This window comes from Hyperolius riggenbachi, chromosome 2 (genome assembly GCF_040937935.1).
Source record: "Hyperolius riggenbachi isolate aHypRig1 chromosome 2, aHypRig1.pri, whole genome shotgun sequence".
Taxonomy (NCBI): Eukaryota; Metazoa; Chordata; class Amphibia; order Anura; family Hyperoliidae; genus Hyperolius; species Hyperolius riggenbachi.
Window position 1 is genome coordinate 515,611,487 of NC_090647.1, and position 17,094 is coordinate 515,628,580.

The window sequence follows — 17,094 nt, forward strand, 5'->3', positions numbered from 1 at the left end:
GATGCCAGTAGAGAGGGACAGGTTAAATAGCGTTTAGTGCAGGCAAGAGAGATGAGGGTAGCTGCGGAATGAAATGGGAGGGAATAGGATCCAAAGAACAGGTAGTTAGATTAGCTTTGGCAATTATAGAGGAGAGAGAGAGTGTTCAGAGAGTGGAGAGAAGGCAGTTAGAGAACAGTCAATGAGAGGTGTGGAGGTGGGATTTGAGGCCTGCGTGAAGAATTCACTTCTGATTTTGTCAATTTTATCAGTGAAGTATGTTGCAAATTCTTCAGCTGATAAGCAAGATGGAGGAGGAGGGGGATGGAGAACGGAGTTGAAGGTGCTGAACAAGCGTTTTGGATTGTGTAAATGGGCGGATATTAGGGAAGAAAAATAGGACTTTGTTGCCACAGAGTGCATTTCTGAAGTTGTTCAAGGCAATTTTATATGAGATGAAGTCCTCACTTGTGTTTTCCTCCAGCGCCGTTCAGCTGCTCTAGAGCATCTTTTTAACTGTTTAGTGGTTTTGGTCATCCAGGGTTGGCGACAGACACTGTGAGGGCGGGCATTGACGAGGGGGGGGGGTGAAGTCATCCATGACTTTTGTAATGGAGCTGTTGTAGTGTATAGCAGCCGAGTCTGGGTCAGTGAAGGATTGTATGAGGAGAGGTGTCAGGGCATCAGAGACAGTTTGTATGTCTAGATTGCGATAGTTTTGCGATAGTTTCTTCGAGTATGTGAGCGTGCTTGTGCCAGGGTGGTAGGAAAAGAGGAGAGAGAGAAGCTAAGTAGGTTATGGTCAGAGAGTGGTAGTGGATCATTTGTAAAGTCAGTGACAGAGCAGAGACGAGTGAATACAAGGTCAAGCGTATGGCCATCAGTGTGGGTTGAGGTAGAGGACCACTGAGACAAGCCATAGGAGGAAGTGAGTGTTAGAAGGGGGGTGACAGGAGGTGATTGATGGGTGTCTCAGGGGGCGGTTAGAGGGGAAAATAGATGCAATCAATGCACTGGGGAGGTGATCGGAAGGGGGTCTGAGGGGGATCTGAGGGTTTGGCCGAGTGATCAGGAGCCCACACGGGGCAAATTAGGGCCTGATCTGATGGGTACGTGTGCTAGGGGGTGACAGGAGGTGATTGATGGGTGTCTCAAGGTGTGATTAGAGGGGGGAAATAGATGCAAGCAATGCACTAGCGAGGTGATCAGGGCTGGGGTCTGAGGGCGTTCTGAGGTGTGGGCGGGTGATTGGGTGCCCGCAAGGGGCAGATTAGGGTCTAATCTGATGGGTAACAGTGACAGGTGGTGATAGGGTGGGATTGATGGGTGATTGATGGGTAATTAGTGGGTGTTTAGAGGAGAGAAGAGATGTAAACATTGCACTTGGGAGGTGATCTGATGTCGGATCTGCGGGCGATCTATTGGTGTGGGTGGGTGATCAGATTGCCCGCAAGGGGCAGGTTAGGGGCTGATTGATGGGTGGCAGTGACAGGGGGTGATGGGTGGCAGTGACAGGGGGTGATTGATGGGTGATTGATAGGTGATTGACAGGTGATCAGTGGGTTATTACAGGGAATAACAGATGTAAATATTGCACTGGCAAATTGATAAGGGGGGGTCTGAGGGCAATCTGAGCGTGTGGGCGGGCGATTGGGTGCCCGCAAGGGGCAGATTAGGGTCTAATCTGATGGGTAACAGTGACAGGTGGTGATAGGGGGTGATTGATGGGTAATTAGTGGGTGTTTAGAGGAGAGAAGAGATGTAAACAATGCACTTGGGAGGTGATCTGATGTCGGATCTGCGGGCGATCTATTGGTGTGGGTGCGTGATCAGATTGCCCGCAAGGGGCAGGTTAGGGGCTGATTGATGGGTAGCAGTGACAGGGGGTGATTGACGGGTGATTGACGGGTGATCAGGGGGGATAGATGCATACAGTACAGGGGGGGGGGGGGGGGTCTGGGGAGAATCTGAGGGGTGGGGGGGTGATCAGGAGGGAGTAGGGGGCAGATTAGGGACTAAAAAAAAATAGCGTTGACAGATAGTGACAGGGAGTGATTGATGGGTGATTAGGGGGGTGACTGGGTGCAAACAGTGGTCTGGGAGGTGGGCAGGGGGGGGCCTGAGGGGTGCTGTGGGCGATCAGGGGGCAGGGGGGTGGGGAAATCAGTGTGCTTGGGTGCAGACTAGGGTGGCTGCAGCCTGCCCTGGTGGTCCCTCGGACACTGGGACCACCAGGGCAGGAGGCAGCCAGTATAATAGGCTTTGTATACATTACAAAGCCTATTATACATGCGTGCAGCGGCGATCCGGGTGCTAGTAACCCGCCGGCGCTTCCGAACGGCCGGCGGGTTACAGCGAACGGTGGGCGGAGCCAATCCCCGGCGGCTGATCGCGTCACGAATGACGCGATCGCCGCATAGCCACTCCCGCAGCCGCCCCCGCCGATGGGCGTATTGCGGTCGTTTGGGCCCGGACTTTGCCGCCGCCCATCGGCTGGGGGTGGTCCTCAAGTGGTTAAGTAGAGTATTTTCCACCATGTTCCTTCAGTCGTATCATATTTTCTATAAAATGGACACATTTTCTGTTTGCAAAGAAAAACGTTTCATTCGCTTTTGCTTGTATCGTGAATGGTCACCTTTTTGGGCCAGTTCACACTGGAGCACTTATTCTGGAGTGTTTTTGCAGCATTTGCATAATATGTATAAATCAGAAACTGATTTAGTCGCCAAGTTCGACAGGTCAAAACCACAAATGCATGCAGCTTTTAGGCTGCGATTCTCCTGAATGAGAATCTCAAAACTGAATTGCCGGAAAATGGCGCAAATGAGAGTTCAAACTATCACAGGACTGTGCGGTAGTCGTCTGGGATCTTAAAGAGAAACCGTGACCAAGAATTGAACTTCATCCCAATCAGTAGCTGATGCCCCCTTTTACATGAGAAATCTATTCCTTTTCACTAACGGACCATCAGGGGGCTCTGTATGGCTGATATTGTGGTGAAACTCTGAGGACCATGGTACTCCTGGCAGTTTCTTGTCTGTGAACCTTGTTGCATTGTGGGAAATAGCTGTTCCCAACTGCCAAAACAGCAAGCAGCAGCTACATCACCTGCCAGCATTAAAAATGTCACCATGTAATGTCAGAATGTAAATCAGGGATTTAAAAGATTTTTTACATCGGGCAAACACTGACTATATCATTTGTATATTATTATTGTAAAAATGAAGCACTTTTTTATTACATTATTTCACTGGAATTCCTCTTTAAAGATCCGTTCCTCTGTGATGGTCCTTATCGCTATGCATCGGTAAGCAGCATCTGGCAAATCGCGCACTCGTACTCGCGTATCGAGATCGCAGAAACGATCACTCGTCGCTCAAAGAAAATCACTGGTAGTCAGAAGAATCGTGCACAAAATCACCTGGTGGATATACAAGCCTTTAGGTTTATTACTTCTCCTGTAACCAGCCTACTAGGCGGTGAGATGTATGTGCCAAAAACCTTTACTTTGTGGGATATTATAGAGTTAAGGTTTTGAACTTGTTGACTTGGGCGCTGCTTTGTACGTGAGTAACACTTGGATTAATTTGACTCATGCTTGAAATATTCCATTCCCAATTAAGTACAGCACAGCAGTCAAATTACCGCCGTGTGTAACCGGCTATCGTTAAAGGAGCCGGTAAATGACTTTTTATAGCCCTTTTCAGTAATTTACTTGGATGGCAGCACTTGTTGGATTTTTTTTTTCTCTTTTTAAAGACATGCAATCCCCCGTGATAAAAACAAAAAAACCTTACAAGGCTTTGCTCTTGTTCTACAATACCAATGAAGCCAATTACTGGGCTAAAATGATGAAATATACATTACTAGCTTTTTTATAAGGAATAATTTAAAGCAGGGGTGTCAAACTTAAATACAAAGTGGGCCGAAACAGAACACTGGGACCAAGTCGCGGGCCAACAATGTCTAGTGGCCATCTTATACAGCTCCCTGGTGTCTAGAGGCCCCACCCTCCCCTATACAATTCCCTCATGTTTAGTGCTTTCCCCCTACCTCCCCATATGGCTTTCCTGGTGTTCTAGGGCTTCACCTCCAATATAGCTTCTCTGGTGGTCTAGAGTGGGCCAAACATAATGCGAAATGGGGAAACCACTCGAGGGCCAAATTTAATGGCACTGAGGGCCAGATTTGGCCTGTGGGCCGGAGTTTGACATGCATGGTTTAAAGATGGGGCTTCACAAATAGGTGGAGTCTGGCTGGAAATGTTGTCCACAAGTTCTTTCAACCTATCTGGGCTCAATTTGCTTGTGTCATATGTGACCACCTTAAAGCCGCATCTACACCAGTAGATGCGGCCGCGATGCTCCTTATCGAGCCGCTGATGCGGCTCGATTGATAAGATCCGACAGGACGGATCTCCGCACCGCCGATTCCCTGCTCGATCCCCGCGAGGGAACAATGGCAGGGAATCGTGCGGGAGATAAGCGGGGACGAGCGGGGAATCGAATGCGGCGCGGCGAGCGGGGACGCGCAAGAGGCCGCCGATCGCCACAACATCTCCCCAACATCTCCCCGTGTAGACGGGGCTTTAGGGCCAGTTCACACTGGGGTGCTTTTTTTCAGGAGCTGTTGGTGCAGAGCCACCTGATATATGTGAGGGTGAAGGCTAGAATGTAAAAAATTTATTTTAGAGCAGCGCCTGCTGCAATGCATGCTTGGAAATGTAGTCTGTGAATACAGAACACATCTCCCAACATGCATTGCAGTGGGTGCATGTGCACTAATTCGCCGGGAAGTTCATAATGCGGTACAGCTGTGGCTGGTGCTTGGAGAAGATGGGGGCTAGAGGAACAGGACACCTTGGGTAAGTAATTATACTTACCCTACAATACAAAGCACAAGCCTGATCTAGGGTCTGATCGGCTACTTGTCATTTTTGTGCATTAGCACAGTGTTTCTCAACATTTTATTGGTATGTACCTCTTTTAAAGCCCTGTATTCACCAAGTACCCCCTAGCATAGTAACAGGGCCGGCCTTAGGTTTCACAGCGCCCTGAGCGTATCCAGATTTTGGTGCCCCCCCCCCCCCCCCCCCCCCAGACTCCGACGCCCGACTCCTCAGTTTATAAAACCACGACTCCGGGTGCCCAAAATTGCCCCGACTGCACAGTCCTGGCTACTAGACTTGTATATGTAAGCAGATCCTCCACTTTAGTGTATGTATGTATGTGTATGTATGTATGTATATATATGTATGTATATGTATGTATGTATGTATGTATGTATGTATGTATGTATGTATGTATGTATATATGTATATATATGTGTATATATGTGTATATATGTGTATATATGTGTATATATGTGTATGTATATGTGTATGTATATATGTATGTATATATGTATGTATATATGTATGTATATATGTATGTATATATATGTATGTATATATATGTATGTATATATATATATGTATATATATATGTATATATATATGTATATATATATATGTATATGTATATGTATATGTATATGTATATGTATATATGTATATGTATATATGTATATATGTGTATATATATATGTGTATATATATATGTGTATATATATATGTGTATATATATATGTGTATATATATATGTGTATATATATATGTGTATATGTGTATATGTGTATATATATGTGTATATATATGTGTATATATATGTGTATATATATGTGTATATATATGTGTATATATATGTGTATATATATATATGTGTATATATATATATGTGTATATATATATGTGTATATATATATATGTGTATATATATGTATATATATATGTGTATATATATGTATGTATATATATGTATATATATATACATACTAAAGGGGGGATCTGCCTACATTTACAAGACTAGCAGCCTATATACACGAGGGGGGGATCTGCCTATTATAGACAACCCCCCCCTAGTGTATATAGGCTGCTAGTCTTGTATATGTAGGCAGCTCCCCCCTTTAGTGTATATGTAGGCAGATCCCCCCTTTAGTGTATATAGGCAGATCCCCCTTTAGTGTATATATAGGCAGATCTCCCCTTAGTGTATATGTAGGCAGATCCCCCCTTTAGTGTATATATAGGCAGATCCCCCCTTAGTGTATATGTAGGCAGATCCCCCCCTTAGTGTGTGTGTGTGTATACATTATATATATATATATATATATATATATATATATATATATATATATATATATATATATATATATATATATATATATATAATCCCCCTTAGTGTATATATAGTGTATTAGGCTGCAAGTTTCCCCTTTAGTTAGGCAGCAGATTAGCCCCCTCGCCCCCCCCCCCCCCCCCCCCCCCATCAAGCATAGAATAGGAGGGAGGGAGCCTTACTTTTGGTGGTCACTTGGGGAGCAGGGGAGGAGATGGCCAGGTCTCGCAGGACTCAGGAGGACAGTCGCAGGGCAGGGTAGCTGCCGGCACACGTGCTGCGTGCTTCAGCGCTCCTGGCTGGCTCCATCCCTCCTATCACGGGAGCCGAGCGCCAGGCGGAGTCTCGCACTGAGTGACTCCAAGAGGCAGCAGTTGCTGGTCTTCGCCCCCATCACCCCCAGCGGCAACAGGGGGCGGAGCCAGGGGGGAGACGCACTAGCCCAAGCAGCAGTCGCCGCAGCCGCTGCAGCACATAATAAATATGCGGCCAGGGCGGCAGGAGCGCGGCGCCCCCCCCCTGGAAGCCGGCGGCCGGCGCCCTGAGCGATCGCTCCGGTCGCACAGGTCAAAGGCCGGCCATGCATAGTAAACATTATCACAAGTACCCATTGACAAATATATATTTAATCATCGTACATAATTGGTTCTAAACAATTTCCAAGCATTTACTATTGCTTTTAATTAGCTAAAATACTTATTTGGTGTTGTTTATATAGGATTTATCATTTTCTAAAACTCTAAATTTGTTGTTCTTGGTTAAGTATATCAAGCCTGAGTACCCCCTGGAACCATCAGAAGTACCCCCCTGGGGTACGTGTACCACATGTTGAGAACCTAGGCACTAGCAGACACTTATTGTCTTTTTGTTGTCTTGCAGCTTCTCTGAATGCCCTGACTCTGCTGGCACCAGACAAGAAGTCCTACGAAGGTGTCCAAGGTAGTAAAATCACTCTGGAATGCAAGTACACTTTAGATCCTAATGACAATGGAACTCTGGACATCGAGTGGTTTCTGGTGGCAGCTGATTCCCAACAAGCGGATCAGATGGTATGTACTTTACAATAAATACTGTATCTGTTAAGGCAGCCATACATCAAGCGACATGGCTGCCGATTGACCATCCCATTCGATAGAGTATAGAATGTGTGCCACCAAGAGCAGGCCCGATCGACAATGGCACCAATTTTGGTCCGAAATTTATAGCATGTATTGATCAGACATACTGCAAGATGCTGGGCCGACATACTCAGTCGGCTGCGTGGCGGTAATGGCGTGCAATATTAGGATGAGTGACAAATGTGACGGAACCCCCGGGGATGTCGTCGTGCCCTGTGCGTGCCTACTTTACGTATCTGTGTCTGCCGCTGGCTTGGTCCTCAGTCCACATACATGTGCCCTTCGTGATTGCCGTTGTATACGTGGGCACATGAAGAGCTTACCGATATGGTGGCAACCACGTGTTGGGGGGGGGGGGGGGGGCCTCATATATTAGTACTGGTTAAGGGCCCATTCACACTAGCAATCGCAAAAACCATTCACACTAGCAATCGCAAAAACCACGATTAAAGGGGTAAAAATCACTGTACACTCGTGATTCTAGAGCGATCGTGATACAGTGCTTAAAAAGCACTAAATCACGATCGCACTAGAATCGCGGTAAAATGCTACATTCACCGCATTTGCAATTGCCTCTAATTGCGAATTGCCAACAATTGGTGACAATCGCGGCAGTGAGATCACTGCCATTAAGTTAGTATTGCGACTGCGCTTTGGCGATTTAGCGGGAATCGCCCGCTAATCGCACCACTGTGAATGGGCCCTAAAGAGTGCTTGAGGTGTAAATGACAGAACCTGTTATGACAAGGTCTGTCTATATGATGAAGAATTGGGGGGAGGGGTCATGGGGTTTATGGCTGTATGTGGTGATCGCTGCAAACCCCGACCCCGCCAAAACACTAGAGGCACAGGGGGGCATAGAGGAGGTACAGGAGACAGATGGCGCAGAGTTGGGACGGGGGGACGACAACACTGAGGCAGGGGTCACACTTGCAGGGCCGTTTTCCCCTGTGTTTCCCAGGTTTCCATCGGGTTTTGCGGTCGCGTCTAACGCGTGCGTTTCTGCGTTTATGCGTTTGCATGGCATGTACTGCCATGCAACGTGCGGGAAAAAGCAGAAAACTGTGCGTTTAGAAAACGCTGAAAAAAACGCAAACGAATGTGGTACAGCGTTTCCTGCGCTAGGCTATTCATTTCAATAGCCTCTAAAATCGCGCGCGTTTTGCCGTTCGCGGCAAAACGCGCAAAAACGCATGTAGTGTGTTCCCTGCCTGAAGGCACAAGGTAAAAGCGACACAGAGGGGGACACTACAGGCACAGGGGGCATAAAGGAGGTACAGAAGACTGGGAACTACTATTGTGTAAAAAAAAAAAAAAAAGATTCATTACTTTTCGCTTCAGTTCCTCTTTAATATATTGTTCATTGAAAAAGATACAAGCATCGGATTGAAATGTATTCTGAATGTATGTGGTGTCGGCTGCTGTGAGAGAATTGGTCGTACTCCTGCAGGCATGTTGGGTCTCTCTGGTGTTGGGAGAGCTGTCAGCAGACAGGATGAGCAGCTCACAACAAGCTTCATACAGGCACTTCTCTTCTGTCACATCAGGAACATTTGTATATCAAACTTCCTGAAATGGACAGTGAACTTTAGCCTGCTATGAAGACTATAAATCTGTCTGCTGTGGCAGTGATGGTAATCCTGCCATGGCTATAACTGCATGTTTACTCAGCTTGTCACTGCACTGTGGAAAGTCACACTGTGGCTGGCGATAGGGCGAAAGGTGGCAATTACTGAATACATGTGTCTGGCTGATTTATTAATACAGGTGCATGGCTCCCTAGAGATTAAGGGGAGGGGCTGCTCAGGGCAATGAAACCTATTTCAGCTGCTTATTTAAAGGAGAAGTGACTGGTTACTCTTAAAGGGGAACTGAAGTAAGAGGTATACGGAGGCTGACATATTTATTTCCTTTTAATCAATACCAGTTGCCTGGCAGCCCTGCTGGTCTATTTATCTGCAATAGTATCTGAATAACACCAGAAACAAGCATGCAGCTAGTCTTGTCAGATCTGACATTAATGTGAGAAACACCTGATCTACTGCATGCTTGTTCAGGGGCTATGGCTAATAGTATTAGAGGCAGAGGATCAGCAGGGCTGCCAGGCAACTGGTATTGCTTAAAAGGAAATAAACATGGCAGCCTCCATATACCTCTCTTCAGTTCCCCTTTAAAGGATCCCTGAGGTGAGAGGAACATGGAAGCTGACATATTTATTTCCTTTTAAACAGTACTAGTTGCCTGGCAGCCCTGCTGGTCTATTTGGCTGCAGTAGTGTCTGAAGCACACCAGAAACAAGCATGCAGCTTATCTTGCCAGATCTGACAATATTGTCAAATGCCTGATCTGCTGCATGCTTGTGCAGTGTCTATGGCTAACAGTATTAGAGAATCAGCAGGATAACCAGGCAACTGGTACTGCTTAAAATAAATATGGTCTCAGGTTCATTTAAAGCTCTTTAGATTTTGTGAAGGAGTAAGGGGTGCGCTGAGTAAATGGTAATGTACATTACAGATATTTTTACTATGCACTTAACCATTCTTAGTTGAACTTTTCCCACCTAGTGTTCCCATCTAATACCTAATACTACCCCCTCCTTTCAATAACCCTGCCCCCCCCAAATACGTCTGCAGTAGCCAGACCTCTGCATTCAGACATCCTGGGTTAGGGATTACGGGTTTTTTTTTTTTTTTTTAGTTCCTTGATGCGCTCTGTAGAACAAATGCAAAACTGTGTGTCTGTGCATGCGTAGGCAGACGCAAGTACTGCTATTCTACAAAGGAGTTTTTCGTTTTAGTCTGGAATAATACAGTATAATGTTAATCCATGTTGGCAGGAGCTGGTCGTATTCAGAAGCTGCAACCTCTGGGCACTCCAGTCTCCTCCCATTTCCCCAAAAACATAAAAGTGCATTTTTTTTTTTATCCCAAAGTTGGCCTTAGAATATGCTATGGACACGCCACCATGACTTTAGTAAATATTACATTGTGAGCTCCTCCAGGGGACAGCTAGTGACATGACTATGTAAAGCATTGAGGAAGGTGTCAGTACTGTAGAAATATATACATTAACTGAGGGCAATAAACCAGGTAAATTCCTAGTTCCCCATAATAAATCATTTCCCCTCTGGAGCCGCTGGTTCCCTGTTCTGCGTACAGCCCTGTGGCTGGTGTTGGCGCACGGTCTGTCTTGCACTCGTCGTAGGAATGCCTGGCACACACTCTGCGTGCACACAGGGCCACGCCTACAGGAAGGCTCTCCCACTGGTCAACATTCTCCCACATCTCAATCACCTTTCCATAAAATAAAGTGCTTGCCACCCACGTGCTGCTATAGTGTAACATAACCGCAGTAAACTTGTGATATGAAATGGATATGTTTGCCTCCTAGTGCTATAATTCTTTTGTGCTGAAACACAATATACGGTACATACGCTGGTGTGTGTTCAGGATTTGTGCTGCCCTAGGCTCTTGTGAATGGTGACACCTTGTGTTATAGGCTTTACTCCACTTACACAGGAATGTTGTCAGGTGCCTTGTTCAAGAAACGGACTTGCTAGATTTCAAACCTGGGCTACTTTTGTGAAATTCGCTGCTTCTGTGCTATTGTAGCTCAAATACAGGCACATATGCCAGGGGACTCAGTGGCAGAAAGGCCCGCTGCTAGGGGTAAAGATCCCCAAATCTATGCTGGGCTGTCCCAGATGTCAGGTGCCGATCTCCCCCTTCCCTCCAACGTAGCACAGCAAGCGGCACTACTCAACTTTTCCAGTCACTTGATCTCTGGTACCCTGACCAGACGTCCCATTTTACCTGGGATACATTCCAGGTTCAGGGTCCCCTGTCCCAGGCTGCAATGTGTCCCAAGTTATGTCCCACTTTTGGCTGCTGGGTGTCCCAGCCGTTCGACTCTGTGGCTGCATGAGGTAATGTTTGCCTCATTTACCATTTGTGGAGTCGGCGTAATCATTTTCTGCTGCATTTCATGTGTCAGAGGTAACGGTAGTTGCAATTCATGTGCCAGAGATAACGGTTGCTGCAGTTATTACTTGATGGTCATAGAGACTGCATTGGCTACTTTGGAGTTATTTTTGCAGCATTTGGCATTTTGGGGACTCATGGTTATTAAATGGTATGCTAATCAGCAGCTTCTGCAGGTTTCACAATCTATTCCCACCATAGTCATAGTCTGTTTTACGATATTATTATATATTTATGTAGCACTGACATCTAAGGCAGCACTTTGCAGAGAGTGTAGTCATGTCCTTGGCGGAGCTCACAATCTCTAATCCTGGCCATAGTGAAAGTCTATTGTCCCACCAGATCATTATTACCGTATGTTTTTATGTAGCACTTGCATCTTTTGCAGAACTTTACAGAGTACATAATCATGTCATGGACTGACATCCATGATGCAAAACCCCTATTTCACCACATCATTGTGGGAACAATGCTTTTTCTTATGTGGTTGGGGAACATTGCCTAATTACCTTTAGTTTGCTTTTGTTCTGGCCCACTGCCTCAGTTACATTACAGTTCGCTCCGCCCACACCATGTCAATTACATGCCCATTTTCCACCATAGTCATGGACACGCCCATTTTTTTGGCACAGAACTAGCACCCCCCTTCTGTCCCAGGTTTAGCCAAGAAAAATCTGGAGACTCATGACTTCTTCTGTACCAGGCTTTTCCCCCAGTGTCTGAGAATCACTAGCCCAGGGAATACTTTTTTGGGGGACCACTGGGCTACCAGGGAATACTATTGGGGGTTTGGGGGCCACTAAAGACCCATACCCCTGCTCCATTTTTTGAATTTGCTATTTTGTTGAGCGATGAGGGATCATTTCTATGATTTCACTACATGGGTACAGGCGCGGGATTATGCAACAGACGCTTGGTGAGATTCCCGACAACGCCACGCAAAGTACAGTGACCGCTTGGCTTCCTATTCGCGCCCATCATGTGTTGTGTGTGCCCGCAGGAGGATGGATCAGGGAATGCTCGTCGAGGGACGTCACTGAGATCCCTCTTCCTGGGTAGCCAGGTGAGTATTCAGCTTAAAGTGAACCTCCAGACTAAAAATCTACTCAGCAGCACCGAAAAGGCTTGGAGTTTCTTTAACAGTTTCACAACATCAGAACTTTGTTTTTCTTACCCAAGCCTAATTTTGCTGCATAGGCCTAGTGCACACCAGAGCAGTTCGGTTGCAGTTTTAGGAACGCTTGCGGCTGAGGAAACGCTTGGGTAATGTATTTCAATGGGCTGGTGCACACCAGAGCGGGTCGGTTTTAGCTGAAACGCAAACTCCCGGGCTGCAGCATTTTTTGGATTTCGGAGGCGTTTCTGCCTCCAATGTTAAGTATAGGAAAAACGCAAAACGCTTGATAAAACGCCAGATCAGAGCGGTTTTCCAGGAGTTTTTGTTACAGTAGCTGTTCAGTAACAATATCTGTAATCTGCTACACAAAAACGCTTCACTTTAAGTAAAAAACGCTACACAAAACCGCAAACCGCTTCATAAGAAAAACGCTTCGAAAACCGCTAGTGTTTTGCGGATCTGCTAACGGTTTTTGGTGTGCACTAGGCCTCTGACAAAATCGTGTGCAAGTGATTAGGGAAGCTGGCTGGTATCTTACTTTATTGGCAGCTAAACTGCCATTCAGGAAATGTTGTTGAAAACAAAACCCTGAGAATCCCCTATGAGGAGATGGACTAGCCCAAAACCTGTCGGTTCTCTCAGATTTTAACTGCCTACTTTTTGTGATAGTGGTCCTTTAAGTAACCAGGGAATATGAGGTTATAGGGGGGGCCACTAGACGACCAGGAAATACTATGGGGGGAAAACTAGACGACCGGAGGGACTGCCAGGCCCATTTTTTTTTGGCATGGAGTGCTGCTAGAGTGCCTAAAGGTGGCCTGGATCTTTCAGGACACTAGCAACGCCCCTGGTGACAGAGCTGGTTTGTAGATAAGTCACTATTGGGAGGCAGCTTTCTATGACCCGCCCCTTGCAGTACATTGACAGGACTAGAAATAGCTATAGATGCTACCAGTGCTCTTTTGTGAGGAGCCACTTTTCTGACCGTAAAAGCAATCCTTAAGTGAAAATAAGCTGAGATATACTATTGCATCTATATTCTTAACTAGGAATTTTATGTTACCATACAGTCTTATTTTGTGCACTGGGCTTTAGCCATAGTCACTGCACAAACATGCAGTTCAGGTGCTCTGACAGAAGTCTGACTCTATCAGCTGCATGCTTGTTTCAGGTGTGGGATTCAGACACTACTGCAGCCAGAGAAATCTGCAGAATGCCAGGCAATGTGCATTGTTTAAAAGGAAATAAAATATTGCAGCCTCTCTATCCCTCTCACTTCAGCTTTGCTTTGATGAAACGTGAACCCGATGAGAGAGTGATATGGAGGCTGCCATATTTGTTTCCTTTTTAACAATACCAGTTGCATGGCAGCCCTGCTGGTCTATTTGGCTGCAGTAGTGTCTGAATAACACCAGAAACAAGCTTGCAGCTAAACTTTCAGATCTGAAAAACACCTGATCTGCTGCATGCTTGTTCAGGGTCTATGGCTGAAAGTATTAGAGGCAGAGGATCAGCAGGATAGCCAGGCAACTGGTATCGCTTAAGGAGTCTGAAGTGACAAAAATTGCATGTTTTTATTTCAGAATGCTCTTCAGCCTTGAGAGCAAAGATAATTTGCTGCATCCCCACGGCTGTATGAGGTCTTTATTCCCCCCCCCCCAAATCCCTGGGCAAAATACTACGGCTTTCAATGTTGCAGATTTTGCTGCCCGGGGGAGGCAGAGCTTTGTGCTGTAGCTCTGCCTTCAGTCCATTCAATCACCTCTGATCTCTGCCTCTCCCCGCCTCTGTCAGTGAAAGAAGACTGAGAGGTTCTTTGATCGGCGGTGATTGAATGAACTGAAGGCAGAGCTACAGCGCAAAGCTCTGCCTTCCCCGGGCAGCAAAATTCTGTGCTATGAAAGTCGTAGAATTTTGCCCTGGCATTTGGGGGGGAGGGGGGATAAAGACCTTGCGCGGCCGCAGGGATGCGGCGAATCATTTCTGCTCTTAGGGAAGAAGCATTCTGAAATAAAAACAGGTAATTTTTGTCACTTCCGACTTTCATCAAAAGGAAATAAATATGGCAGCCTCCATAAAACTCTCATCTCTGATTCACTTTAAACCTGTAGAGTTGTGCTCTATAATGATATCTCAGATTGTGGCACAGCTGCAGTGTCTCCTGGATAGGACATGATGATGATTTGAAGCCGGTCTATAATGCCTGGTACACACCATGCAATTCCCATCAGACAGACAGGTCAAAACAATTTCCGACAGGTCCAATCTGATTTCTAATCGTTTTTCTGATTGATTTTCCGATCACTTCTGTACAAGATCGATCAGAAAAACAATGGGTAATCCATATTGGATCTGTCCAAATGTTGTTTTGACCTGTCTGATGGGAAATTGCATGGTGGCTACCGGGCATAACAAAGCGTGTGCTATAGAGAGAATGTGGTGATCTTAAAACATGCATTTATTTCAGTAATCCTTCATAGTGTGATCAGGGGAGTTCAGGGATGGCTCTGCTGATATTTACTATAGTAACACATGTGAGTCATAAGCTGGCCTTGTATTCCCAGCTGAATTCTGCTGCTCCTCCTCAAGGCCTGTCCCCCATCCACCCTGGCATGTTTTATATCTGGTTACATTTATGTACACTGCATTGTCCATAGCAGCTGCTCTACAATAGATAAACCCAACAAATAAGATGCCAACAATTAGGTGCACCTGAACTCCTGCACAGGACAGAAGGAAAACGGAGAAATGCACCCTGTAGGTATTTAAAAAGTTTAGCCTGTCCAATCCCCCCTCAACTGTGACTAATCACTGCTGTAATTTGATCTTTCGGCTGTGTCACCTACCTGCCTCGCCAGAGCAGCTAATTGGTAAATACATGTTAACCCTATGTCTACTTCCATGAAAGCAGGAAGTGGACACACTACAGGATTTGTATCAGCTGTGACAAAAATCTATGCTGTTGCGTATATTTTAGAGAGGAAGTGCCGAGTTCAGGTCCTCTGGAGGACCTTCAACTTTTTTTTTTTTTTTGTAAGTGGAACTAAACTCAGAACTTCTTCTCTGCTGTAAAGGATTAGCTACGGCATGATAATCTTTATGGGGGGGGGGGGGGGGGGGAGACAAAGTAAGTTTTGAATTAGAAAAGTGTCAAAATGTGTCCCATGTTTTACTGCCTGTATTCTCCATTCAAGAGATCCTCTTAATTTTTTTTTTTATATTACCAACTTCTTATCTGGTAAACCAGTAATAAGGATGCTAACCAGGCAATCCAAAAGTTAAAATTGCATACTTGTCGTTTAAATGATCCGTCCCCAATTTACCTGATTCTTATTTGATACACACTAAGGCCCCGTTCACACTGCACGCGTTTCCAGCCGCGTTTTGGAAACGCGTGCAGGTGGCCGACACGCACGACATCAGACATTGCATAGAGTGCAATGTCTGATGTTCACACTGCATGCGTTCCGGACCTGTGCGGTCCGGGAACGCATGCTGCACGCATTTTTTGTAAAAACGCATGGCTGTCCCATTCACTTTTCAGTGATGGGATCAGCCACGCAACGCACACAAACGCAGATGGCTTGCGTTCCGCGTGCCCGTCCGCGTTTGTGATGTGATTTGGTACACAAGAAGTTGCAGGGCATGCTGGGTTGTCCTTTTTTGCTTTTCTGCTTCCCCTCAGACATAATGCAGCCTGATTGGCTGAGGCCTCTTTCCCTCCTGGTTTCCCCTCCCTCACCTCTGTTCCTCTCTGGCCATATTTCTCATGCTGAGACGATGCACTTTCTATAGTGGAGGGCGGGCAATGCATACACAATCAGGCAGAGCAGAGTAAGGGAGGAAATTACATCAGGATTGGCTTCAATCTTTTTTCTGAGGTAGTATCGCTGACCGCTCCTCTATAATCAGGAGCAGGAATATGTCTTGTATGGAGATGGGAGGGAGCCGCCATGCAGAGTATCAGGTGAGTGTTGTCAGCTGTAGGACAGTAATGACCGCGCAGTGATTTTCTGGCGTGTCCTGTCACCTTTGTCCCTGGCAGACCTTGGTCAGCAGTGCTACCTGGCTCCCTAATGGCATTTGCTGAATGTTAACCTTTAAAGGAGAAATCAATATTTCTTTAGGATAGGGTTCACAGTGGGCGTTGCCTTCCTGTAAAAGCAGGAGTGGATAGTTATCAGTGTGTTGCGTCACCAATATTGATGCATGTGCTCAGTAAAACATATGCAGTGACTGAATAAAGTGCTGCCTTTGGGTCAGGACACTATCTCCATGGAGTTTGTATTTTCTCTCATGTTTCCATCGGCTCCCTCTCCCTCTCTCTCTCTCCCTCTCCCTCTCCCTCTCCCTCTCCCTCTCCCTCCCTCCAAGCATGCAAACAGTAATTTACCCTCTGTACCCGATACACCTGTTCATAACCAGCTGAAACACAAAGTAATAAAAGCAACTGAACTGTCAAAAATGGAGGATCTTGTGGGCATTGTTTCAAAGTACTGTATTTTTCGGACTACAAGATTCACTTTTTTCCCCCAAAAGTGGGGGGGAAAAGTCACGGCGTCTTAGTCCAAATGCAGGGAGTTCCTGACTTGTGAATGCTGCCAATAGGAACCTCCAATCCGCCGCACTGTCGGGGACTCCCTGTACTGTGCACATGCAGAGGAGGACACTGGGACACAAAGGGG

General features: G+C 46.1%; 1 protein-coding gene across 2 annotated transcripts in view; it reads left to right on the top strand.

Moving 5' to 3' along the window:
• The window catches only part of CXADR (CXADR Ig-like cell adhesion molecule), a 111,858-nt gene that overhangs the window by 33,285 nt on the left and 61,479 nt on the right, over positions 1–17,094 (top strand). For both annotated transcript variants that reach the window (XM_068270566.1, XM_068270565.1), the window contains exon 2: positions 7,074–7,243. In XM_068270566.1, the coding sequence (XP_068126667.1) occupies positions 7,074–7,243 (170 nt within the window). The remainder of the gene's footprint in view (positions 1–7,073; positions 7,244–17,094) is intronic.